The sequence below is a fragment of the Dipodomys ordii genome, unplaced genomic scaffold (genome assembly GCF_000151885.1).
Source record: "Dipodomys ordii isolate 6190 unplaced genomic scaffold, Dord_2.0 Scaffold11, whole genome shotgun sequence".
NCBI lineage: Eukaryota > Metazoa > Chordata > Mammalia > Rodentia > Heteromyidae > Dipodomys > Dipodomys ordii.
In genome coordinates this window covers 8,759,723-8,786,681 of record NW_012267227.1, presented here as the reverse complement: position 1 = coordinate 8,786,681, position 26,959 = coordinate 8,759,723, and the positions used below count along the sequence as shown (strand labels likewise).

The following is a 26,959-nucleotide window of genomic DNA, read 5'->3' as shown; positions in this document are numbered from 1 at the left end:
GGTTTTCTGGTACATAATTGGAGATAAAGAGTCTCCATGGACTTTCCTATCCAGGCTGGCTTGAACAGCGATCCTCAGATCTCAGCCTCCTGAGTAGCTAGGATTACAGACATGTGCCACCGGCGCCCGGCTTGATTTTTAAAATAATTTCTCTCATTACAGGCTGGTACTATGCAAGAGACTGAGATTGGAAGATTATGATTCAGAGCTGTGGTTCAAGTGACAGAGCTTTAGCTTTCGGGGGTGGGGAAGTACTTAGGCCCAGAATTCAAGCTCCAAAACTACACGAAAAGAAAACAAAAATGAAACCATTTATAGAACCTTCCAAGCATACACACAACAAAGAGAGTACGGGACATGTTCAACCCAGATCAACGATTATAATTCGATTTTCAAATTCCTACTGTGAGTCCTTTCCCCCACTTATTAGAAGAGTCAAAACTACTTATGGTAATGATTGTGATAGATGAACCTGTTCTTCGTTCTTAAGCTGGAAGCAACGTTATTTCTGAATGCATGTGGACGTCCCTTCCATGGCCCAATTATTATGTCAGATTTCTTCCACAAAAGGGCAAAAAGTAAATCATTGGGTGAATTTACACAGGAGGCTTAGTAGCTAGTGGTATTTTCTCTGTTGGCAAGACTGTTAAGATTCCTGTTTGGAGGTTGATATTCCTTCAGGGGTCTTTTCTGGTTTTTGTTCTCATCTGTTGAAGAAGTACTTTTTTTCCCCCTTAGAAAAGCAACGCCTACCCTGGGAATTAATGCTTACATTAAGAAATCCAACCACAGCTGGACAACAGTGGCCACATCTGTAATCTTAGCTATGCAGAAGGCTGAGATCTGAGGAGCGCAGTTCAAAGCCAGCCTAGCCAGGCAAGTCCATGAGACTCTGATCTCCAATTAACCAGGACAAGGCTAGAAGTGGAACTGTGGCTCAACTGGTAGAGCATCAGCCTTGAACAAAAAAGCTAAAGGACAGTACCAAGGCCCCAAGTTCAAACCTCAGTATTCATATTCTCTCTCTCTCTCCCTCTCCCTCTCTCTCTCTGTCTCTCTCTTTCTCCACCTCTCTCTCTCAAAACAAATTCAATCACAAACGTGCCCAGTACTGAATTGGTAGCTGGGTTGCACAGGGGAACCTAGCTTTCCTACAAGTGTTTCTTCCCACTCCTCCCTTCCAGCACTCATGAGTCCTTACAACAGCTACAAATGGCTCACGAAGGCTTACTGCAGCCCAGGCCAAGGCCAATAGTGTGCAGCTATGCCAGCGTGGCAAGGGGCGATCACAGCACTGAGGTCATGCTCCTAAGACCACCTCTGCAGGCCATGTGGCACCGGGCAGCCAAACCAGCAGAGGTGAGGCCAGGGGCTCAGCAGAACTTGTGTTCCTGTTCTCTGGTTGCCACTTGGCCTACACAGAGTGTGAGCAACCTGAGCACAGGACGGCTAAATCAACAAACCCCTATTTAGCATCAGGGCGAGTTCCCACTGCTACCAGGTTCTCAGGCAGATGGGCTCCGAACAGCGTGACGCAGTGGTCAGCCGCCAGGTCAGCCTTCCCGTTCCTTCACAGGAGAAGACATAAAGTCATCACTAAATGCCTTATAAATTTTTTTTTTTTAATGTATGGCCCAAAAAAGTAGTCATTACCAGAAACTAAAAGCCTTTCGTTTAATTCAAATATTATAAGCAGATCAACAATATTTGTGGTGTGCAATCTTCCTGGTCTCTTTATTTTGGGGGACAGAGATTGGGGCTTGAACCTCCATCCTCAGATCTCAGCCTCCTGAGTAGCTAGGATTACAGGCGTGAGCCACTGACGCCCGGCTATGTCCTCATTTTCTAACCTGCCAAGCAGGTCTGCATTGGGTCCTTCGTGCTCCCGAGCACCAACATAGGGAGGCTCAGGTGTCATTTCTTCCAAGTAAACTTGCCTGACTTCTTCCACCACCTTGTTCCTTTGCCTGACTGTGACTTTCTTTACAGCATATATGATAGCATCATTTGTACAAATGGGATATAAGAAGTACAGAAATCAGATGTAAGAAATATGTTCCTACTACTGGTGATCCAATTTATTTGGCAAGCATACAGTTAGAGAAACTGCTTTACTGCACTATTTAAATTTCCAACATGTATCATTTGTTTTTGTGGGGGGGACACACAGTACTGGGGCCTGAACTCAGGGGCGTGGGTGCTGTCCCTTAACTTTTTCACTCAAGGCTAGCACTCTACCATTTGAGCCATACCTCTACTTGTAGCTTTTTGCCAATTATCTGATAAGTGTCTTTTGGATTTGCATGCCCAGGCTGGCTTTGAACTACAATCTTCACATCTCAACCTCCTAAGTAGCTAGGATTACAGATGTGAGCTACTAGCACCCAATTCCCAATAGCCCTTTGAATGAAACCAAATACTTTAGTAATAGAAATACACACTGCTCTTTTTCTCCTATATTCTTTATATTATTAATCTACCTGTTCAGTCTCCTTAATACTATGACTGATGATCTCGTTTACCTTCTCGATGCATGACTTGCCATTCTCCCGCGATCCAGGCCTTTCTGGATGCATACAGGATTGTATAACGTGTCACCACCGTCTCAGGCCCATCAGGGGGTTTCCATGAGACCAGGGCAGTGTCATCGTCGATCAGGGTCACCTTTACTCCAACCGGGGGACCTGATGGTGCTGCACACAAATGTAAAAAAGGAGTGCATTAGTGGCGCTGTAGCTCAAGTGGTAGAGCGCTCACCTTGAGTTGAAGAGCTGAGGGACAACACCCAGGCCCAGAGTTCAAGCCCCACGACCAACAACAACAACAACAAAAAAAGGAGTGCATTATTACAGTAAAATAAAATGGCTCAGCTGGGCGCCGGTGGCTCACACTCCTGTAATCCTAACTACTCAGGAAACTGAGATCTGAGGATCACTGGTTCAAAGTCAAGCCAGGCAGGAAAGACTGTGAGACTCTTATTTCCAGCTAACCACTCCAAAACCACAAGTGGGGGAAGCTGTGGCTCCAAGTGGCAGAGTGCTAGCTAGCCTTGAGAAGGAAAGATCAGGAACAGCGCCCAGGACCCGAGTTCAAGCCCCACGACCAACGAACTAAATAAATGAATAGACAAATAAATAAAAATAAAATGGTTCATAAACACTCAAAGGCCTGTCTGATAGGTGGAGAAGCCTAGAAGCAAGTTCGAAAAACTAAAAGCTACTACAAAGCTTTTAAATACCATGAACAATAATTGATAGTAAATTACTGTTTTCTCTTCCTTTTCTGAAAGTTAATTTTACTTTTATGATTACCAGATAAAGAAAAAGAAAAGAAAAAGAAAAAAGTCACTTGCTGGTGGCTCATGCCTATAATCCTAGTTACTTCGAGAGGCTAAGTCATGAGGATTCTGGTTCGAAGTCAGCCTAGGCAAGAAAGTCAGTAAAGATTCCCTTATCTGCAATTAATCAGAAAAAAAGTTGGAAATGGAAGTGTGGCTCAAGTGGGAAAGCACCAGCCTTGAGTAAAAATGCTAAAGAACAGTGTCCAGGTCCTGAGTGTAAGCACCGAAGGGGAAAAAAGAAAAAAAAAGGTGGATGCCCATCCATTGGTAGTTGAAAACTCAGGATATTATCCTTGCCAAAGTGATACAGATAGAGATAGACTTTAGACACTGTTTTTCATTAGTGTATAGTAACTGTACAAAGCATTTTCATTGGAGGTTTCCATACATGCACATAATGAATTTTAATCATTTCCTTATAATCTTTTAAGAGGCAAACGCTAGACAGCTGCGGCTTCCTTTACCTTCTGGAAGTGTGGAGTGGTAGACCACGGGGCTCCAGGGACTGGAGAGCTGGTCCACATGCAATCGCACAGCAAACTCATATTTGGTATTTGGTTCCAGCCCTGGAACCAACATGTGAGTCTCTGACCTAAAATAAAGAGGGAAAACATCATTATCGTTGGAAGCTACCAAACTGTTTCCACCAGACTGTCAGCCTCCCAACCAACAGGCAACACACACTACTGTGTACTCATCAGTCCGTGACTTGTCTTAAAGACACTCAGACGATAAACGCAATGGAATCTGCTCTTAAAATGGCAGCTTGGATATTATCCTTCAGAATTAAGCCTACAAGTTGCCTCTCTCTAAGAGAAAACTACGCTTCCAGAAGATGCTGATTAAAAAAAAAAAAATAGACTGGGCTACCATGCTCACTCCCAGCTGCTCAGGAGGCTGAGCTCCAAGGATCGTGGTTCAAAGCCAGCAATGGCAGGAAAGACTATGAGACTTTTTGTCTCATCAAAAGCTAGAGTGGAGCTGTGGCTCAAGTGGTAGAGGTCCTGCCTTGAGTAAAAAAGCTCAGGGATAGAGCCCAGGACTTGAATTCATGTCCAGCACTGGCATCCACCCCCACCCCCACCCCACCCCACCCAAAAACAAGAGAGAGAGGGAGAGAGAGAAAGTAAGAGAGAGGAGAGGCTGGGCTTCCAGAATTTCACAGGGAATCCCTATGTCCTGCAACATCTTATTTATTTTCTGAATTTCAAAAATATGCCTAAGAGGGCTATTCTTTAACACATCCACCTAAGTTTCCCATACCCAAACACTTCTATGCTAGGTAAAAACGTGACAGGCAAAGCTTGTAGCCACCATATTTTAGAAGATTCTCCCTGAAACAAATGCATACAACTGAAGCCCAAGCTGGGTTCATGAGGGTTTAAAAATATATGTGTACATATACATACATACACACACACACATTTGAATGGGGAAGAAGCAAAGAAAATAAGTATTAGTCGGAGCTACATACGTTTGCAGGTAGAGAACCAAGGAAGCATTCTGCAGGCCGACCGGGTTGCAGCGGATGGTGTAGTTGATGACCTGCGCAGTGGTGAACGCGGGCCTCCGCCAGTGCAGGAAGATGGAGGAGGAGGTGTTCGCCTTCGCGTAGAGGTGGTGAGGGGGTGGCGGAGGAGGAACCATTCGATCCCGAACCGCTATGGAAAGATCCAACATGTAACTGACGCAATGGTCAATGTAGAAACTGGCCAGGTGGTAAAATCATCATGTCCCACTCCAGTAGTTAGGTTTTTTTTTTGTTGTTGTTGTTGTTTTTTCTTTTACCCCACCAGAGATTCATTCGTAGTGATCTGGAAAGAACTCTCCCATTTATTAGAGAAAGAGTCAAACACAATCAATGCTTCACAGATTAAACACCAGAAGCACACCGGTCATTGGTGGTGGCTCACACCTGTAATCCTAGTGACTCAGGAGAGTAGCTAGGTTGCAAACTGAGGATCGTGGTTCAAAGCCAGCCCTGGCGGGAAAGTCTGTGAGGCTCTTATTTCCAACGAACCACCAGAAAACTGGAGGTGGAGTTGTGGCTTTAAGAGCGGTAGCCTGGAGAAGAACATACTCTGTAATAGCAACAGAACAACAGCAACTGCAGCGAAATAATTAGCCTCGTGGTGAAGACAGACAGAAGAAAATTTAGTATGCTAAGTGTTCCGTGAGGTTTTTATCTCCCCAGGTAAATGTCTAGCCGTCTTTTTGTTTGCAAAATCAAAACGAGAACTGGGAAACTCCCTCAAATATTTACTGAGCACCTAGATACAACGGCAGCACGAGGGATGGAAAGCAATTAAACCCAGCAAGGCCTCTGAGTACAAACAAGACCTGGACAGGAAGAGGAACAGGTGTGAGGGAGAGCGGAGAGCCGCTGAACTGGCACTCACACACACAGCCTGGAGTGCTGACCGTCTGGTCCGCCTGGTAGCCATCTTCGACGCTGTTGTAGGCCAGCAGCCTCACGTGGTATTTTCTTCGGGGGTCTATGAGCAAATCCACAGGTAATCATTAGAATCAGCTCTCTGGCAATGAGTGAAAGATCTACACAGAGCCTATCTAGACTTTTTGATGTTTGTGGGGCTTGAACTCAGGGCCTGGGTGTTGTCCCTGAGCCTCTGTGCTCAAGGCTAGCTCTCTACCACTTGAGCCACAGCGCCACTTCTGGCTTTTTCTGTTTATGTGGTGCTGAGGAATGGAACCAGGGCTTCGTGCATGCTAGGCAAGCACTCTACCACTGAGCCACCTTCCCAGCCCTACATAAAAGTTTTGAGGACTGGGAAGGTGGCTCAGTGGTAGAGCGCTAGCCTTGAGCTGAAGAGCTGAAGGACAGCGTGCAGGCCCAGAGTTCAGGCCCCACGACCGGACCCAAAAAATAAAATAAAAGTTTTGAATAAAACTTTGCTTCAGTCTTCTGTACAGTGTGGCTTAGCTATCCACCTGATTTTTTAAAAGGCTGAAGTCTCCAGCTACCAGTTGTTCATGCCGGTAACCCTAGCTACTCCAGAGGCTGTAATCTGAGGATCACGGTTCCAAACCAGGACTTTCCCAGCAGGAAAGTCCATGAGACTCATCTCAAATTAACCAGCAGAAAACCTGAAGTAAAGCTATGGCTCAACTGGTAAAGGATTTGCTTTGAGTGGAAAAATCTAAGGGGCAGCATGCAGGCTGAGTTAAAACTTCAGTACCAGAGAAATAAACTAAAAACTAATATAGGCCATGTCCTATTAAAGTTTTAAATGTTTTTTTTTAGTTTATTTCTGTTTTCCCTTCGAAAACAACCTACATTTTCAAGACAAGAAAAGAGAGTTGGAGCTCCCTCTGCTGGTATCTATCAGCTATGACACTAATAATATTCATCCCATGCACTTTTTTACAGGGCATTGAAGAAATGGCTATGCATTTTAATGAATATGAAATGTAAACACTCAAGAATAATAATATATAAACAAATTTTAAATTATCTGCTTGTGGTGGCATATAACTACAAAGCACTTTCAATCCTCCCCCCAAATGCTGCCTGGAAATAATTACTACTCTAAAGGAAAAACAGCAAAATAAACACAAAAAAATAACAAATTCAGTATTAATAAGAGAAAAAAATCATCCTTAACAGAGACACATCATTTGGAGAAGACGACACAGAATGAAAGAATAAACCTAATTCTAAATCGAGTGCCAGTGGCTCACGCTTGTAAATCCTGGCTACTCAGGAGGTTAAGGTTTTTATTGTATTTGGGTTTTTCAATCTAAAACCCTAGAGCAACCTGGCTTATTCTTATTTATGAAGCTGCCAGAAATGGGATGCGCTGTCCTAGCAGTCAATTTCATGAGCGGACCTTAGAACCATAGCCCTGAAGCAATGCCAACGTGAGCATTTATCACCCACTGAGACTTCTACTTCTCAGCTGAAAGAAAAAAACAAAACCGAGCTGGGCACCAGTAGCTCATACTTATCATCTTAGCTACTCAGGAGGCTGATCTCTGAGGATCACAGTTCAAAGCCAGCCAGGGAAACAAAGTCCATGAGACTTTTATTTCCAATTACGCACCAGAAAACCAGAAGTAGAGCTGTGGCTCCAGTGGTAGAGCACTAGCCTTGAGCAAAAAGAGCTTAAGAACAGTGTTCAAGCCCTGAGTTCAAACCCTGTGACTGATTTTTTTTTTTAATAATGATGAAGGATTAGAAAACTCAAGTTCATGGGCTTGGAAGGTGGCTCAGTGGTAAAGTGCTTGCCTTGCATGCATGAATCCCTGGGTTCCATTCCTCAGCATCACAGCAGCAGAAAAAGCCAAAGTGGCACTGTGGCTCAAGTTGTAGGGTGCTATCCTTGAGCTGAAGAGCTGAGGGACAGCACCCAAGCCCAGTTCAAGTCCCACGACCGACAGAAGGATAGAAAAAAGAAAGAAAGAAAGAAAAAAGGAAGGAAGGAAGGAAGGAAGGAAGAACTCAAGTCCATTTGACACAAATCTGATCCCAAACATTTTGATTTATGACAGTACAGCTGGAGTGCAGGTATATTATTAAAACGGCTGTGTCTCTAGCCTAAAGACTGAAGTTTCTTACTTGTCTAAGTTATAAATATATGAGTTTTAAATGAAACCATGCTTAATTACTACCTTTTTTTTTTTTTTGCCAGTCCTGGGGCATGAACTTAGGTCCTGGGCACTGTCCCTGAGCTTCTCTGTGCTCAAGACTAGCACTCTACCACTTGAACCACAGCACCAGCTTTTTCTGTTTGTGTGGGTACTAAGGAATCAAACCCAGGGCTTCATGCACGCAAGGCAAGCACTCTACCACTAAGCCACATGCAATTATTACCTACTTTCTACCACTGGCAGCTGCACAACACACCTGTAGTTAATGAGTAGAATAGTATTGCCTGGAAGGATAGAAAAGAAGGGCCTCCCCAAAATGACACACTTACTTTAAATCTGAGAATCGTCCTGTTGGGTTTTATGAATGTTCAAAGGTAACTGTTCATATAAACAAGGTCTAGAAGCCCATCACATTAGCGATGCCCAAATACTGAAGCTGAGCTCTGCCGGCTGTCTCTGTTAATAAGTCCCTAAGAGTGTAGATTAGATGAAGGCTCCCAAGTGTGCATATGATATGTGTGTGTGTGTGTGTGTGTGTGTGTGTGTGTGTGTGTGTGTGTGACTTAAAGGGCCAGGCCACCTGTTTATGATTAAAACACCACCATGTCACACGGTTACAAAGGCCTTCCTGTCAAATCCACCTGCCTCTGCCCGCATCCTCCATATTAAAGTGATAGTCCTACCACACACGGCAAGAATAGTACATCATTTCACGGATGTGAAATATGGAAGCGGTTCACGGCTAGCATTAGCAATAGCCAGCAACAGATGGACACCAAAACAAATTCAATCTGTTAATTATATCCCAGTTTTTCAAGTGGGTGTTTAGTTCTCTCGGTGACTTAGAACAAAAAAAAAATGAATGTCAAGAAAATGCCCAATGCTCTGTCATGCCATTTTTTTTTCTTTCCACTGGTTGTAGGGATTGAACTCAAGAGCCTAGGTGCTGTCCTTGAGCTTTTTTGTGCTCAATGCTAGCACTCTACCACTGAGCCACAGCTCTGCTTCTAGCTTTTTGGTCGTGAAATGGACTTTATTGCCTGGGCTGGCTTTGAACACTGACCCTCAGATCTTGGTCTCCTGAACTGCTAAAATTGTAAGTGTGAGCCATGGGTACCAGTTACTGCTACAAATTTTCAAAGCTGGATTCACCAAGAACCTAATTCCATCCTAAGTAAATAGGAGTTAACAATGGCAAGCGCACTAACGGTATCTTTATGCCACCTCTTAAGTGATGCATTTGAAACTTTTGGTATAGTATGCTCATTTTTCATTGCAAAGTGTTTCTGGAAGACTAGGCAACAAAACCCCCAAGTCCTTATGATGTTCATATCCCAAGATTGACTTGCAAAACCTGCGTTTCTCCTGACTACCACCAGGTGGCATCCATGTGTCTGTAAAGAGAAGTCAGGGCCCCATTTACCCCCACACATACCCACACCCACTCACACTAAAGTGAGAGAGGCCCACTGATGACTGAGCAAATTGCATCCAGAATGGCTGCTGCTGCTTAAGTTTTAGAAAATGACGGTGATTTGCAGAGCAGTTAAAAAAAATGACTGGGATGCCTGTTTGTCTATTTTGTGTGAATCTCTAAAAGCTCTAAGAATCTCATGTTGTTCTCACCCGATATCTTCTTCAGAGGAGGCCGGGACAAAGAGTAGACAGCTCTGATGCGAAGCCCAGTTGAGAGCAGGGCTTCAGGACTGAGATTTCAATCCCAGCCTGCCTGCATTCAATTCCACCTGGCTATTGTTGTATGGGAATGTGGGAAAACTATCTTCTCCTTATATATCTTAGTTATAATCACCTGTCAATTGAGTCTGATGATGATACTGGCATTCTGAAACTACTGGGAAAATTTTTATTCATTAAAGCGTTGAACACTTACGTAGAATGATGATAATAGTACCAATAAAAAATTATAGCTGGGGTGCTGGTAGCTCACACCTGTCTGTCATCTTAAGAGGCTCCAAGAGGCTGAGATCTGAAGATCGCAGTGGGAGGTCCACATGGGAGGCAAATCCATGAAAATTTGTACCTCCAGTTAACCACCAAAAAGGCCAGAAGTGGAACAGTGAGATAGATGGTAGGGTTCCAGCCTTGAGCAATAAAGCTGAGGGACAGCGCCCAGGCCCAAAGTTCAAGCACCACGACCGACAAAAATTTAAAAAAAAAAAAGTCATTACTACTGAAAATGTGAATCTACGAGGCTGAGTTCAAACTCCAATCCCACTGAAGGGTACGGATGAGCTTTGCTTCAAGGACGGGACTTCACGTGAGGCTGGAGTGCGGCTGCGAGGCTCGGGAGCATGAGAAGCGGCTGATGGGGAAGGCCAGCAGCCCATGGAGCCGAAGGGCGGCCACGAGGGAAAGGAAGGGGCGCGAGCAGGGGTAGAAAGGGGAAGGTTCTGCAGGATGACACCTCGTGCCTGGCCAAATGTCCACTTCTCATGTAATCTTTTGTGCAGCCAGGTTTTGTGCGGGGCCTGCTTTTCAGGTCCATTGTTCCCGGGGTCACCGGGCTGGAGAGCTGCTGGGTCTGGCCAGCCAGGGGGACGGCGCTGCCCGGGGGCCTGTCCCTTCAACACAATAACCCCATCTAATTATTCAGAGAAGAAGCCAGCAGTGACACCTGGGTCATGGCCTCTGACACAGAATCTGGGGGCCAGGCCCGGGCTGCCGCTGGGGCAGGGGGGGGGCAGGGGCCAGGCCGAGGGGGGATGGGTGGGAAAGGAAAAGGCTGGGGAGAGGCTGTGCGGAAGAAGGCTGACCTCCCACACAGCAGCCAGAACACAAACCCCATCTACCATCCACGTGGCTCCCCACGCTGCCCCACGGCGCTGGACCTCCACTCTTCACCCCCACTCCTCCCAGACAGCCCAGGTTAGAATGGGGAAAGAGTGCATTCGTGGCTGGTTCGAAGCCTGTCTCTTTGGAATGCACGGGCGAGCTGCGTGCTTGAGCTGTGCATTTCACGTCTACATGACAACTCTGTTCTGCACGGGGACGGGGCACGGCGAGACCTACAGGAAGACACGGGGACACAAAGCAGTGGGCATGGCTGCACGCATGGAATCACGCAAAATAATATGTATCAAATAGAACTGGGGAGGGGGGAGGGAAACAACAGGGCTGTTTCTTCCCCCCCCTTTGTTGCTGTTTTTGTCTTCTTTACCCAACTCATGTGACTGTCACCCCTCTGTCCATCACCTTTGTAATAACAGTCTTTAAAAAAAATCTACTCTCGCTCATAAACTGAGTTTTCTGTAGGCGATCGCTCACCAGAGATGGCGCTTCCCACTTTCTGCCTTGTACATTGAAAACTCACTTTCTTTAATGACTCTACCAAATGTGCCCAAGTGTCACCTGGCGGTGGCAGATGGAGAGGAAAGCCACTGGCCCGGCCCCGCTGGCTACCTCCACGCAGGCGGGACATTTGTCTGAACCCAACAACCCGCAAGCTCTTTTGTTCTGTCTTCCAGAAGGGCCCGAAGACAAATAACACCTCTCCCTGCCAGGAAAAACATCCCCTTCTACACAGTCCACAAGAATGGAGGACAAAGTTCTTTGTATGGGACATTATGAGAATCCACTTCCTAGCAAAATAAGCAGGCCAGGTTGGCCATGGCTTCTTTTACAACTTCCTCACCAGGTCTGGGGTTGTCTGGGGACTCCTGGGAGTGGCACGTGGCTTTCCCAATTCCATTAACTATTTCCACCCTGTCGGTTCCCTTTGGATCATGAAATTTCATCAATTTCATTTTTAAAACTCAGGGTTTTTTTTTTTCACAACTTAAAAAAAATGCTTCTTCTTCTTTTTTTTTTGTCGATTGTGGGGCTTGACCTCAGGGCCTGGGCGCTGTCCCTGAACCCAGCGCTCTACCACTTGAGCCACAGCACCACTTCCGGTTTTGGAGTAGTTCATGGGAGATAAAGAGTTTCATGGGGACCTTCCTGCCCGGGCTCACCTCAACCTTTGTTCCTCAGATCCTCCACTCTCCCCAAATTTAGAATAATTATGTGACCCATACTAATGAAGCTGTGTCCACATACAGGCTTCCTGATTAAAAGGGAGTAAAGTGAGCTGGGCTGAGATCTGAGGATCATGGTTCAAAGCCAGCTTGGGCAACTAGCTTTGAGCCAAAGAAGCTCAAAGACAGTGCCCAGACCCAGAATTCAAGCTGAAAGAAAGAAAAGAAACAGAGAGGGAGGGGGGAAGGGGAGGGAGGGAAAGAAGGAAAGAAGAAGGGAGGTCAGAAAATGAAGTAAGTTCCTTTGAGATAATACTTCTGCCAAGACTGATGCTTCTCCTAGAAGCAAGAACCCTTGACTTGCAGTACTGTATTTGCTGAGCATTTGTTTAAGCAGCTACTCTGTCAGCAAACACCCATGTGTGGACCATCTCGCAGACATCAATGCTTCACAAACAGTATTTTTATAAACTGACAAGAGAGAGCCTATTCATGACAGCCAAACTTCCCCTGTAGCCAGGAAGTAAATTTCCTTCCAGAGCTAACATTTCTCCGTTTCTCTGTCGTGGGCTGGCCGTGCCATTTTGACCCTTGTGTGAGGCGACATGAAAATGCCATCTATCATCTCCTGAACTCCCGTGACTTGGTCGGGAGGTGCCCGGTTTCATTACAAAAACATCTGGAACGGGATAACCACCCCTCCAAAACTCAAGCCTTGGCGGATAGAAGCGCGCTTACAAGACAGGACAAGATGCAGGTAGACAGCTTGAAACTTCTCTTCAGTTCCTTAATGAGAAAAACTAGAGTTTCTACCTACATTGAAACGCATAAGAAGCACTAAGTCATTACTCGTTTAAACTCTGCTGCATACATCACTCTGAAATACATTTTTGTCTTAGCAGACAATGAAATTCTAGGAGCATTTGGATACAAGCCAAGTACCCCTCACTAACGTGTTAATTGGTTATCAAATTCTATATAGTTCAGGTAGTATTAAAAGACACTCAGAGCTGGGTGCCAGTGGCTCACGCCTGTAATCTTAGCTACTCAGGAGGCTGAGATCTGAGGATCACAGTTTGAAACCAGCCTGGACAGAAAAAAAAAAAAACAAAAAAAAATCCCAAACCTCTCATCTCCAATTAACCAGCAAGAAACCAGAAATGGAGATATTCAATGGAAGAACACCTTTGCTTTAAGAGAAAAAGCTCAGGGACGGCCTCCAAGCCCTGAGTTCAAGCCCCAGCCCAAGCGCACAAAATAAATAATAAAAGAAATCTATGATGAAAATAGTTTAAAATGGCTAAAGTTTTTTTTTCTTCCAGGAAGCTTCCTCTTCCCTAAGGAAGCCATAAATAGGACAAAGCCTAAAAATTCTCACTTGCATGCAGTTGTTTTTTTTTTTTTAAGGACAAAGGCCAAAATGAAAGCAAAATGGATCCTACAAAGAGTAATTACTGGGATGTGTTTTTTTTTTCTTCCTGTCCACCCAGAAGCTCCTTTCATGTGCTAATGGTGGCATTTCAAAAAGCTCCCCTCCTTTAAGTTACTTAGATCTTTAAGGACCTCACACATCTAAAGATTCTTTGCATTCGCCAGGAACTTGTGGAGTGGACCCAGGGCTGACATTCAGTGTGATTAATGGACAGTATTGATTTAATCTCCTACAAGAGTTCTTCCTCTCTCTTCTCAGGAGATGTGGGCCATTCAAGTCAAGCACTGACCATGCTGACAGACAAAACAGAGGGATGCCTAGCTAACCAGAACCTTCCTTCCCTTCCTGCCGAAAAATAACATTTGAAACATCTGGACCGGAGACCCATCAGAAGATGCCTCAGGATAATGACCAGTGCGTTCCTTAGGTGAAGGAAACTTTTACTGGGGGTTTGACTAACGCATGCGCATAAAAACAGAAAATAGTGTAAAAAAAAAAAAGAATGAACCAACTCAAAAATGCAAAATGCTTCAGAAAATACTGGAATATTTTAGAAGGCAAAAATAAAAGTCTCTCATGTTCTACTAACTGAGCTAGCCAGGCAGTAATAAGAGTTAAAAGAGTCCGTTTAAATCATTATTAAATCATTATGTGAACGTAATTATATAGGAACTAATGCCCACCTGTCTTCAAAAGTCAATTTTAAGTGTCATCTGAATTTGTTTCTTGTTCCTATACCAGGGGCTTGAATTCAAGGACTCATACTTTCACTTGGCTTGGGATGGGAAAAAAAAAAAAAAAGGCGAGGTAAACCATTTTGATCTTTAAAATGGGAGTTTGATGAGCTGGCGAGAGGGAGACGCGTCCAGAACAAGGAAGGCGGACACATGTATGACCAAGAAATCCCGAACCACTCCGGTGTCTGCCCTGAAATGGGATGGACACGGTGGTCCTGACCTGGACACACACAGCACTGGTACTGCAGAAAAGCAAAACAAGACACAGCCCTTTAAAATAATGGCATTTCCTTATCCAGCTTATTTTGTCCCGGCTCCACAGGGGCCTTGCTTTCTTTAGGGTTCTTTTCAAGCAAGTCTGTGAAGTGAAGACCCCTCGGTACTGTAAATCTTCACCCAGTGCCAAAGGTCAAAGGGTTATCGGCAGTTGTCTGCCCTGGGTGGTTTTAGGGTAGACAAGTTTTCTTCTTCTTTCTTCTTCTTTTTTTTTTTTTCTTAAGAAGACAAAACCTATGCATATGAATCATGCAGTAAGCTAATTTAGGTTGGACAAGAGCTGGTCTTTTACAGATGAAGTGCTTTCTGAAGAAAAAAAAACCCCACAGAATATTAACTTTTTAGTGGCTCTCACAAAGAGAAGCCAGCTGCCCGCAGGGGCGGCCGCGCCTCCACTGCGTGCGCGTGCTGGGGGGGGGGGGGGGGGGGGGGGGGGGGGGGGGGGGGGGGGGGGGGGGGGGGGGGGGGGGGGGGGGGGGGGGGGGGGGAGAGTTGTCTCACAGCTGTTGTGTGCTGGGAAACTTGTCACACAGCTGTTGAAACCCACAAATGGCAAAGGCATCCACTTTGTTCTTGGGGATGAGAAAAAACAACAACTTTGCTTTATCTTTTCAGGGTTTTTTTTGTTGTTCACATAACACACCTCAGCTAGTAACAAGACAAGGTTTCCAAAGAGTATTCTATGCTTTAGAGCATTTCAGAGTGATAGTTATTTAAGACTAAAGATTTAAGTGGGGGAGAGGGGGATATCAGAATTCTCTTGCATTTTCAAAAACTTCCTTTGTTTTGTTTTTGTTCCAGGACTTAGGGTCAGGGATCTGTGGCTGAACTTATTCATTCAAGGCTGGTAATGTACCACTTGAGCCACAACTCCATTTCCGGCTTTTTACTCATTAATTGTAAGTTAAGAGTCAGCCAGACTTTACTGTTCAAGCTGGCTTTGAACCTTGATCCTCGGATTTCAGCCTCCTGAGTAGCTAGGATTACAGGCGCAAGCCATCAGCACCCCAGCTTGCTATAATTTTTTCCTCTCTCCAAAGTGATTTCAGTTTGTTCGTTTGCATGCTGAGGATGGAACCCTAGGCCTTCATTAGGCAAAGCCTTGAACACTAACCCAATCCCAGCCCTCCAAAAGTACTTTTTTCAAGTAGGACCTAAACTTAAGCATACCATTCCACTTCTGTTCATCCTATTCTGATACAGTATAGTATGCAGCAGAAAAGCAAGCATTTTTGGGCGCCAGGGGCTCACACCTATAATCCTAGCTACTCAGGAGGCTGAGATCTGAGGATCACAGCTCAAAGCCAGACTGGGCAGGAAAGTCTGTGATACTCTTATCTCCAATTACCTACCAGAAAACCTAAAGTGGAGCTGTGGCTCAAAGTGGCAGAGCTGTAGCCCTGAACAGAAAAGCTTGGGGACAGTGACCAGGCCCTGAGTTCAAGCCCTAGGACTGGCAAAAAAAAAAAAAAAAAGTTATAAACAGGCATTCTGCAAATAACGAAGAATGCCAAAATCCCTTCAGTAATTTGCTAGGACATTCTGATAGAAAAACAGTCTATATTTCTTCCAGGACTCAAATAGCACGGCCCCAAAGCTCTGAATTTCCTTTGCTTCTGATTTCATTTTCTTCTGTCTTTTGTGGCAAATGACAGAAACTGATCATGTTTCGAGTAGCACCAAACTAAACAAAGCTTTGTGTACACGGGAAGAATGTCTGTTTCCAGAGGTTTTGGACAGTAGGGGGAAAAAATCTATTGGTTGGTTGTTTTTTTTTCCCCCCCAAAGATTCCACCTAAAGTTGTTAACTCAGGAAATACAAATGTGTGAAGTTTCACCTAAACCACAGTAAGAGAAATTCCAGTAGGATTTGTTGACTATGTCATTCTCCCCCCTCCCCTACCCCCCCATCCAAAAGGACCTGAGATTCTTCATTCTTATGATTTGCTTCTCCTACTTAAGTCTTTTTTTTTTTTGACTCAGTGCTTGCCTTGCATGCATGAGGCCCTGGGTTCGATTCCTCAGCACCACATAAGCAGAAAAAGCCAGAAGTGGCGCTGTGGCTCAAGTGGTAGAGCGTTAGCCTTGAGCGGAAGAGCTGAGGGACAGCACCCAGGTCCAGAGTTCAGGCCCCACAACCAGGGGGGGAAAAAATAAAAGCCAAGCCAAGCCTAGGCACTGATAGCTTATACCTGTAATTCTAGGTACTCAAGAGGCTCCGATCTGAGGATCGTTTTTTGAGGCCAGCCTGGGCAGGAAAGTTCATGGAACTCTTTTCTCCAATCAACCTCCAAAAAGCCAGAGGTGGAGCTGTGGCTCAAGTGACACAGCACCCAGCCTCTATAGGAAAAAGCCACGCGAGACAAACCATAAGGTCCTCAGTTCAAGCTCCAGTACTGGTACCAAAAAATCTTTTGCCTTGAGTTGAATGGAAAGGTTACAGATTAATTTGCATAACAACTGGTTTCACCAACTGCTGGGAGCCCTTGGTTTCTGTTTGTGATGTGCAAAGCTTATGAGCAAACCTTAATCTATTACTGCAAAAGGTAATAGCTGGAAATCCAACTTGATTCTAGCAAGCTTCTTTACAAACTTGCTGAGGGACTCTAAAATGAGTAAGTCTCTCAAAATTTCTTTTCTCCCTAACTTCCAGCATAAAGTCAATCTTTGAAATAGACAAAAAAAAATATTTTTCAATCTACTCTCAGAGAATATGTAGTATGAATTTTGTTTCAGTTTATTTTGGGATATTATATATACCTTACAAATAAGCTGAACACAAAGTACTAAGAAAAAAAAATAATAAAGTGACTTGGTTATTTTATTGGGTAGTAATCCCAGCTACTTAGGAGTTTAAGACCTGGAGGATCACAGTTCAAAACCAGCTCTGGAAAAAAAAAAATCCGACACTTTATCTTACAAAATTACCAGAAAAAAGTTGGGCAGGAGGTGTGGCTCAGGTGGTAGAAAGCCAGCTAAGCAAGCAAGCTGAATGAGTGTGAGGCCCTTAGTTCAAACCTCACTCCAGCCAGGCACCCACCACTAGTGGCTCATGCCTGTAATCCTACCTATTCTGGAGGTTAAGATTACAGTATGAAGCCTACCAAGAGCAGACAAATACAAGAGACTCTCTTACCTCTAACTAGTATAAAGCTAGCAGGAGACATGTAGCTCAAATGATAGAGCACCAGCCTTGAGCCTGAGGTCCTGAGTTCAAGCAGAACTGGTATGTACTCTCTCTCTCTCTCGCTCTCTCTCTCTCTCCAGTACAGGAAAATGGTAATGATAATAATAATAAAACAATCATTACAAGGTGAAAATAATCATACAAATCATACAAAAATGCCAAATCCTGGTGCAAACCTCACATCACCATTTAGAGTCGATTATAACCAGCCTAATGTTTTACCTGTTAATCCTAGAGTAAACCAGTTTTAACCAAAAAACCAAGCTACATTTCAAAGTCAAACCTGAACAAACTTGCAACATCAAAACATGCCTATTGCTCTACAACTATTTATACTATTACTTATATTGAAGATAATAATCTTTAGTATAGATTTAACCACCTAAAAAGAGAAATAGTCCACATCTCAGAGGTGAGGTTTTAAAATAAAGTATTCTGAAATGTTTCCTTACTAGATACAATTGAATTTCATCAGATATGTGGTAGAAAACTGGATACATCTGTGTTAAAGCTATTTAATTAAATAGCTTTTGATTTAATCTCTTGTTTTAAGCACAGGTTAACTCTGTCACATCCTACACCATACGATAATATCCTATTTAGAAAAATATCTTAAATTGCTTCTTAAGTGAACTGAAGACATAAATACATCTGGTTTTCATTGCTTTGTTTTGTTTGATGCTGGTCCTAGGGCTTGAACTTAAGACCTGGCTCTATCACTCTACTTTTTTTTGCTGAAGGTTGGCACTCTACCACTTGGGCCACACAGCTCCACTTCTGGCTTTTCTGTTGTTTAACTGAAGATAAAAGTCTCACAGATTAGCCTGTGATCCTCAGAGGTCCTAGGATTTACGTGTGTGAGCCCAGCTTTGTTATTTTTTTCTCTTAGAAACTAATAACCAGCATGGATTCACAAGGAGTGTGTCCAGATAACATACTCTTTCCATTGGAAACTTAATTGCCGGAAGTAGAAACAAAAGGAAGCGTGCGTAAGGACACGAAAATGAGATTTTGAGACAGCAGTTTGTTACACAAAATTGACACGGAATCAGCAAACAGAAGCGTAGAAATGTCATTTCCAAACCCACTTAGTAGACGCAGCTCCGGTGAGCTCAAGTCTAATGCGGATGAGCTCACGAGAGCATGCATTCACCCTGGGAGACACAGACCCGACGCCCTTAACCTACTGCCCTCTGGACACATCACTCTCTTAAACAGGCAGCCATGGCCAGATGCTCCCGCTAGACATGGCCACAGATGGCCAGCTGTCCAGTTAACAGAACACACTGCCCTCCCGGCACTCCAAAGTAAGGACGACAGCAAGAACTAGGAGCACTTGCTTGTTCTGAACCTGGCCAAGCATCAGCCCTGATTTTCTAGAAAAGCCACATTAAGCCAGTCATCTCACAGAGTCTCACATCTACAATCCTGGCTACGCAGGAGGCTGAGCTCTGAGGATCATGGTTTAAAGTGATCCCTGGCAGACAAAGCTGAGATACTCTTATCTTTAATCAACCAGCAAAAAGCCAGAAGCTGAGGTGTGGCTCAAGTGGTAGAACACTGGCTTTGAATGAATAAAAGCTAAGCAAGAGCAAAAGGTCTTGAGTCCAAGCCCCAGGACAGGCAAAACAAATAAATAAATAGGCACTTTAAAGGTGATTTAGGGGCTGGGAAGGTGGCTTAGTGGTAGAGTGCTTGCATAGCATGCATGAATTCCTGGGTTCGATTTCTTAGTACCACATACACAGAAAAAGCTGGGAAGGAGCGCTGTGGCTCAAGTGGTAAAGTGCTAGCCTTGAGCAAAAGAAGCTCAGGGACAGTGCCCAGACCCTGAGTTCAAGCCCCGGGACTGGAGAAGAAAAAAAAAAAAAAAGGTGATTCAGTTAGTAGCTATACAGTGCTTAAACCCACATAACTGGATCACTCACTGCTAGCCAGCCATTCAGGCTGAAATTTTAAGAGGAACGGAACCTGGTGCCCAATCAGGAAGCCCCAGCTGCCTAACTCTGATCATGAGCTACAAGTGGTCCAGACATAGAGACATGCAGTTATGTCACATAAAAGGCATGCCAACCACAAAAGTAACTTCTTAGTTTACTCATTTAAAATCTGATTGTAGCTAGGCACCAGTAGTTCAGGCCTATAATCCTCCTCAGGACACTGAGATCTGAGGATCATGGTATGAAGAGAGCCCAAGGAAGAAAGTCCGTGAGATTCTTAATCTTCTATTAACCACCAAAAAAAGCTGAAAGTAGAGCTGTGCCTCACATAGTAGAGTGCTCGCAGCGAGCAACAAAGCCCAGGGGGCAGTGCCCAGACCCTCTCAGCTCAAAGACCAGGACTGGCACAAATTAAAATAAAATAAAATGAAATCTGATTTTAAACAAGTCAAAATAGCATATACAATGGATGCCACAACATAAAAACCAACACCTATTTTTAAAACCTAAAGGTTATAGTTTTGAGAGCTTATTTTCTGGATATTACAAAAGAGCCCAACAGAAATGAATAGATCTATCTTCTTCTCTTTACAAATATACACAAATATATTCTGTATGTGTGTACACGTATGTATATATAGGTGTGTATATATATACATATATATATATACAGATAGATATATCTAGATATCTATATCTATCTATATATACATACCTATATAGATATCTATACCTGTATATGTGTGTATGTATACGTATGTGTGTGTGTATGTATATATATATATATATATATATATATATACACCACACACATACATATGCATGCTTTCATTTCTCTCCAAATTTAGGCATCTGTATATATCTGTAGAGAATTAAACAATTTAAAGAACTTCTTTTTTTAGCCGGGAGCCGGTGGCTCACACCTGTAATCCTAGCTACTCAGGAGGCTGAGATCTGAGGATCGCGGTTCAAAGCCAGCCCGGGCAGGAGAGACCTATCTCCAATAAACCACCAGAAGTGGTGCTGTTGCTCAAGTGGTAGAGTGCTCGCCTTGAGCTGAAGAGCTGAGGGACAGTGCCCAGGCTCAGAGTTCAAGCCCCATGGCCGACCAAAAAAAAAAAAAAGAAAACCGGAAGTGAGGCTGTGGCTCCAGCGGTAGAGCGCTTGCCTTGAGCTGAAGAGCGCAGGGACAGCGCCCAAGCCCAGAGTTCAAGCCCCATGACCGACAAAACAAAAACAAAAAAAACTACTTTTTTTGTGTGCCAGATCTGGGGCTTGAACTCAGGGCCTGGGTGCTGTCCCTGAGTTTTTTGCTCCAGGTTGGTGCTCTACCATTCAAGTGGTGTAACTCCACTTGCAGTTCTTGGTAACTAATTAAAGATAAAGATTCTCACAGACTTTTCCTGCCTGAGCTGACTTCAAACTGCAACCCTCAGATGTCAGCCTCCTGAGCAGCTAGGATGACAGGCATGAGCCAAGAGCACCTGGCTTAAAGAACTACTTTTAGTGTCAGTTTTAGAAAAAGATTTCTCTGAAAGCTCCACAAGTAGAAGCCTGATTTTGTTTGGTTCCAAAATTAGTCATTTCAATAGTATAAGCTACTTTTAATGCTCTGCTGAAGAGGAACACCTTGGGAATGTACTTTTATGTATATAGAAAATACATAGAGGGGCTGGGAAGGTGGCTCAGTGGGAGAGCGTTTGCCTTGCATGCATGAGGCCCTGGGTTTGATTCCTCAGCACCACATAAGCAAAAAAGAAAAAAGCCAGAAGTGGTGCTGTGGCTCAAGTGGTAGAGCGCTAGCCTTGAGCTGAAGAGCTGAGGGACAGCGCCCAGGCCCAGAGTTCAGGCCCCACGACCGGACCCCCCCCAAAAAAAGAAAATACATAGAATTGCAAAAGTTCCCTTAACAGCAAAGGCAATTGAAGCACTGTGCTCAATCTATGATTTTTTTTTTCCATCAACAACCATTACGAATCCTGATCCCCACTGAAAACCAAATAAAACGTGTCTGCAATCAATGATAAAGCCTTGGAGAGGCACCAGGCACTGGGAGGCAGAGGCAGGATTCACACCACTCACTTGGGGGACAGAAGGCTCACAATCACCTCACAATCAACGCGTGAGGGCAGGTCGGCCTGCAACATCTGTACCGTCTCATCACTCATAAAGCCGTGTGACAGAAATCACTAGTAAATCTATTTGGCCAAATGTAGATTCAATTAAAACTTGGATAATAAGATTAGAAGCAAAAGCCCATATGGAGAACTACAGCAGGGAACTGTGGGAAAAATAGGTTTCAATATCCCTGCATCTGGACAACAGTTCCCAGCCCGGCTTCTCAGGAGGCAGGACTCAAGCCCAGTGCTGCTGGGAGGGAAGGAGGGAGGGAAGTAGGGAGAGAGGGAGGGAAGGACAGAGACATGCACAGGCTCACTGAGTCTCTTCCTTCCCTGGCCTCCAAAGGGCGCCTGTAAGTAACACCAGAGTGCTAGGGAAAATTCTAGCATGTGTCCAAGCTGCCAATGTCAACTTGATGATTAAAGGGCTCATCTGCTCAGTCATAAATCCATTTTAGTTGGAAAATTTTTTTCTTTACTTTCTACCATGCATGGTTTTTTGTTGGTTTTTTTGGCCAGCCCTGGGGCTTGAACTCAGGGCCTGAGCACTGTCCCTGAGCTTCTTTTGCTCAAGGCTAGCACTCTACCACTTGAGCCACAGTGCCATTTTTGGCTTTTTCTGTTTATAGATACTGAGGAATCGAACTCAGGGCTTCATGCAGGCTAGGCAAGCACTTTACCACTAAGCCACATTCCCAGCCCCTATACCTATGCATGTTTATAGCATAAAACTCTTTTTCAGCCAGCAAAGATCAGAAGGACAGGGAATGAAACTCAACGAAAAGACAGGTGAAAGCACACACAGCTGATGTCTTTTTCTCCAGTATTCTCGGGTCAGAGCTACGTGAAGTGAATGTACGTTACGGGAACTGCAGCATTTTATATATCATATATAAATTACTTTATGCCATTACAACATACTCAGGCAAATTAAAATTTAAACTTTCTTATTAAATATTATTTGAAAGCTGGGCACTGCTGACTTACACCTGTGGTCTTAGCTACTCACAAGGCTGAGATCTGAAGTTTGTGGTTCAAAGCCAGCCTGTGCAGGAAAGTCTGTGTGACTCTTATCTCCAATGAACCACCAGAAATACAGAAGTGGTGTTGTGGCTCAAAGTGGTAGAGTGCTAACCTTGAGCAAAGGAGTTCAGGGATGGCGCCCAAGCCCTGCGTTCAAGCCCCACAACTGACAAAAAGATAATAATAATTGTTTGCTCATTGAGTGAAATCCTCATTCTACATTCCTATTATATATGAAACTAAGCCCACAACAATCAATCAGATTTTCCTCTACCAGCATTGAATTCAAGAAAGAATAACAGGGGCTGGGAAGGTGGCTCAGTGGTAGAGCGCTTGCCTTGCATGCATGAGGCCCTGGGTTCGATTCCTCAGCACCACATAACCAAAAAGAAAAAAAGCTGGAAGTGGTGCTGTGGCTCAAGTGGTAGAGCACTAGCCTTGAACTGAAGAACTGAGGGACAGCGCCCAGGCCCAGAGTTCAGGCCCCACAACCGGACCCAAAAAAAAAAAAGAAAGAAAGAATAACAGAGCTGGGCTCCGGTGGCTCACGCCTATAATCCCAGCTACTCAGGAGGCCGAGATCTGAGGATCACGGTTCAAAGCCAGCTTGGACTTGTCCGTGAGACTCTTATCTCCAATAAAGCACTAGAAAACTGAAGTGGCGCTGTGGCTCAAGTGGTAGAGCGTTCACCTTGAGCAAGAGCGCAGGGACAGCGCCCAAGCTGAGTTCAAGCCTCACGACCGACAAAAGGAAGGAAGGAAGGACAGGGCTGAAGGACAGAGAGCAGCAACAAGCCTACCAACCATCTGAAAGGGCAGAACTTACTCTTGTAATCCTAGCTACTCTGGAGGCTGAATGTGAGGAACAAGGTTCGAAGCCAGCCTAGGCAAGAGTGTGTGTTAGATTAACCACCACAAAGTCGACATTTAAAGCTGGGGCTGAAGTGGTAGAGCGCCAGCCTGGAGTGAACCAGCACCCAGGCCCTGAGTTCATGCCTCAGTGACGGCACCCAAAACAAACCGAAAAATGAACCCAATCTCTGCACCATCACGTTGGTTTAGTCTAGCCTTACACCCAAAACCTTTTGTTCCCAACTGGCCAGGGAGGAAGGATGGAAGGTGGCCCCGAAGGACTCACCCAGGCCACTGAGTGTGTAGAGAAGGTCGCTGGTACGTAGGAAGATGGGGCCGTGTTCCTGCTGCCCCTCTTCTTTGTAGAAGAGCTTGTAGCCCCGGACGGCGGCTCGGTCCTGAGCGCCCAGCTGCCACCTCACTGAAATCGTGGTGCAGTTCAGAGGGTCCAGATACAGCTCTGGAGACTTCGGGGCTAGAAGAATTCACCAGGAAATGAATGCAGTGTTAATGACCCATGACCCACCCTCCGAAGACTACGGAGGGCAGGCCTGGGGGACAGCACCAATGCTTCCTACCTGACAGCCTGACTTCATTGTCCAAATTGTCGGCAAGAGAGCGCGCACTACTTGAAAGGCTATGATAACAAAATACTATCTGCACAAGTATTTGTCTATTTAATATTTTTTCATTAAAGGTAATTTTTTTCAAAGAAGCAATATTTTCTGATTCTGACCATTCAATACCCTGCTGTGATACGGAACAAGAATTATCATCAAATAATACTAAAATCAGTCATGAGTAAGAGGGCTAGAGTTTTCCATTCTCATAGACCTCCTCCCTCTCCCTTCCTTCTCTCTCCTTCCTTCCTTCTTTTTACTTATCACTGTCTTTCGCTTTTTTTTTTTTTTTCCTTTTTCCCAAATAAGATCTCACATTAACTTTTGCCCAGGCTGGTCCTGAATCCCAATCTTCCTATCTCTGGATGAATAGCTTGGATTACAGGGGTGTAGCACCACACCTATCTCTTTTCTTTCTTTTGAACTGATGATTTCTTAAAGTAATATAATAAAGCAATATGAAAGGCTCCCTTAATATATTCCCTCTAGTAACTCTGATTGATCGGGCTGATCTGTCCGTGAAAGTTTTCCAAAGCCCATCAGTAGTTTATCCACTAGTTAATTCTAAGTCCAAAGGGACTAGAAATAATAAAAACTTTCAATGTTTCCAACTAACTCCACCACCTGTGGAATTTTTTTTTTTTTTGGTCAGTCGTGGGGCCTGAACTCCGGGCCTGGGCGCTGTCCCTCAGCTCTTCAGTTCAAGGCTAGCGCTCTGTCACTTGAGCCACAGCGCCACTTCCAGCTTTTTCTGCTTATATGGTGCTGAGGAATCGAACCCAGGGCCTCATGCATGCAAAGACAAGCACTCTACCACCGAGCCACCTTCCCAGCCCTACCTGTGGAATATTTTTATTTGTAAGACAACAACAACAAAAGTAAGCATAGCCTGGCGCTGGTGGCTCACGCCTGTAATTCTAGCTGCTAAGGAAGCTGAGATCTGAGGACTGCAGTTCAAAGCCAGCCCGGACAGTAAAGTCTGTGAGACTCTTAATCTCCAATTCATCACAGAAAAAGTCAGAAGTGGTGCCATAGCTCAAATGGTATAGTGCCAGCCTTGAGCAAAAGGAGCTTAGGGACAGCAGACCCAGGCCCAGAGTTCAAGGCCCGAGACGGGCAAAAACAAAAAACAAAAAAAACACCAAGCATAATTAGGGGCAAATCTGGTTCCAAAGTGAGAGCGCCACGCTGTTCCTCGGGAGGGAGGGTACCTTGCACACTGGTGGCTTTGGGAGTCCTGTGTGACGTCCACACGGACGACTCCCCCAGTCCCACTCGGGTGGCAGCAGCAATCCGGACCAGATAGACACAGTCGGGTTTCAGGCCTTCCAGAAGGTGCTCGTGCGTGGTCCCGGGGAGCTCCAGGACCTGGATGTGGCTGTCGGAGCTCAGGCGGAAGGACAGGCGGTACAGGACCACCTGACCACGCCGATACTTGGCGGGGATGGGCAGCCAGGAGATGAGGATGTCCGTGGGACTGCGGCTGGTCAAGCTAATTTCAGGAGGTCTCAGAGGAACTGGTCACAGAGGAAAGCACATGGTCAATACTTCAGCAAGCCGCCGCTCTTACGCAATGCCACGCAGCCACTGAACGCTGCTTGGGGCTTAACCGCAGGGCCTCGCATCCTCACTAGACATTTGTCCACTCAAGGCTGACACTCTACCATTTGAGTCACACCTCTACTTTCTGCTTTTTGCTGCTTAGTTGGAGATAAGAGTCTCATGAATTTTCTTGCCTGGAGTGGCTTCAAACCGTGATCCTCAGATCTGTCTCCTGAACAGCTGGGATTACAGGCTTGAGTCATCAGTGCCTGGCATATCACGTATGGTTTTATTAGTTTACATTCACTCGGGGCGGGGGGGGGGGATTATTTTATTGTGACCTTCTACACGTTTGCAATGTATTCCGATCAGTCTCACCCCTCTATAACTCTCCTGTCCCCTCTTCCTGAATCAGTATCATACAGTTTCATTATTCATTATTCTGTTTTCATACATCTAGTCTACACTGATACATTCATTGCCTGTCAATCCACGCTGGGTCTGTGTCTGTGTGTGTGTGCGCATGCACGCACATGCACATGTAGTACTTGAACTCAGGGCCTCATGGTTGTGCTTGGCTGATGCTCTACCACTTGAAACACAGCTCCACTATGGGCTTTTTTTGCTGGTTAATTGGAGCTCAGAGTCTCTTGGACTTTCCTGCCCAAGCTGGCTTTGAACTGTGATCCTCAGATCTCAGCCTCTTGGGTAGCTAGGCTTAATAGGCGTGAACCACCAGCGCCTGGCTTTCCTAAAACAAGAAAAGGTATGTTCTCTCACTTGATGCACACTCATTCACGGAAAGGTGATTGCACAGCTGCACGATTGTGTTGTATAAACCTATCCAGAAGCACGGTCCTCTTACCATCCTCCAGGGTGTTCTGTGTCACGTGGTCTGACATCTGGCTAGCCCCCATCGGCATGTAGGCCACAATGTAGAAAGTGTAGTTGCTGGCAGGTTCTAAATCATCAATAATGTAATGGGTTGTGTCATTCCCAAGAACTACTTGATATTCTTCATTATTTAAACCTAGAGGGAAAGTCCACTTTTAAAAATTACACATATTCCACATAACATGAGCAAGACCATTTTCCCTGATAATGAAACACAAGGGGAGGGGTCTGGCCCTCATCTGTGTCTGCTCTGGGGCTTGCTGCCTTCATGGCACACACTGTTTTCACAGCAGTTCATTGTTTCCCTATAAGTAATCAAGTGAGGGGCTGGGAAGGTGGCTTAGTGGTAGAGCGCTTGCCTTGCATGCCAAAGGCCCTGGGTTCGTTTCCTCAGCACCACATAAGCAAAAAGAA

The 26,959-nt window shown here is 44.9% G+C and overlaps 1 protein-coding gene across 1 annotated transcript in view; it reads right to left on the bottom strand.

Annotated features, from left to right (window-relative positions):
- Positions 1–26,959, bottom strand: part of Prtg (protogenin) — an 84,689-nt gene that overhangs the window by 6,592 nt on the left and 51,138 nt on the right. The window contains exons 10-16 of the mRNA XM_013009950.1: positions 26,517–26,681; positions 25,321–25,626; positions 23,776–23,964; positions 5,740–5,835; positions 4,815–5,001; positions 3,805–3,932; positions 2,523–2,693 (exon numbers count right to left, since the gene is read on the bottom strand). Of these exons, the coding sequence (XP_012865404.1) occupies positions 2,523–2,693; positions 3,805–3,932; positions 4,815–5,001; positions 5,740–5,835; positions 23,776–23,964; positions 25,321–25,626; positions 26,517–26,681 (1,242 nt within the window). The remainder of the gene's footprint in view (positions 1–2,522; positions 2,694–3,804; positions 3,933–4,814; positions 5,002–5,739; positions 5,836–23,775; positions 23,965–25,320; positions 25,627–26,516; positions 26,682–26,959) is intronic.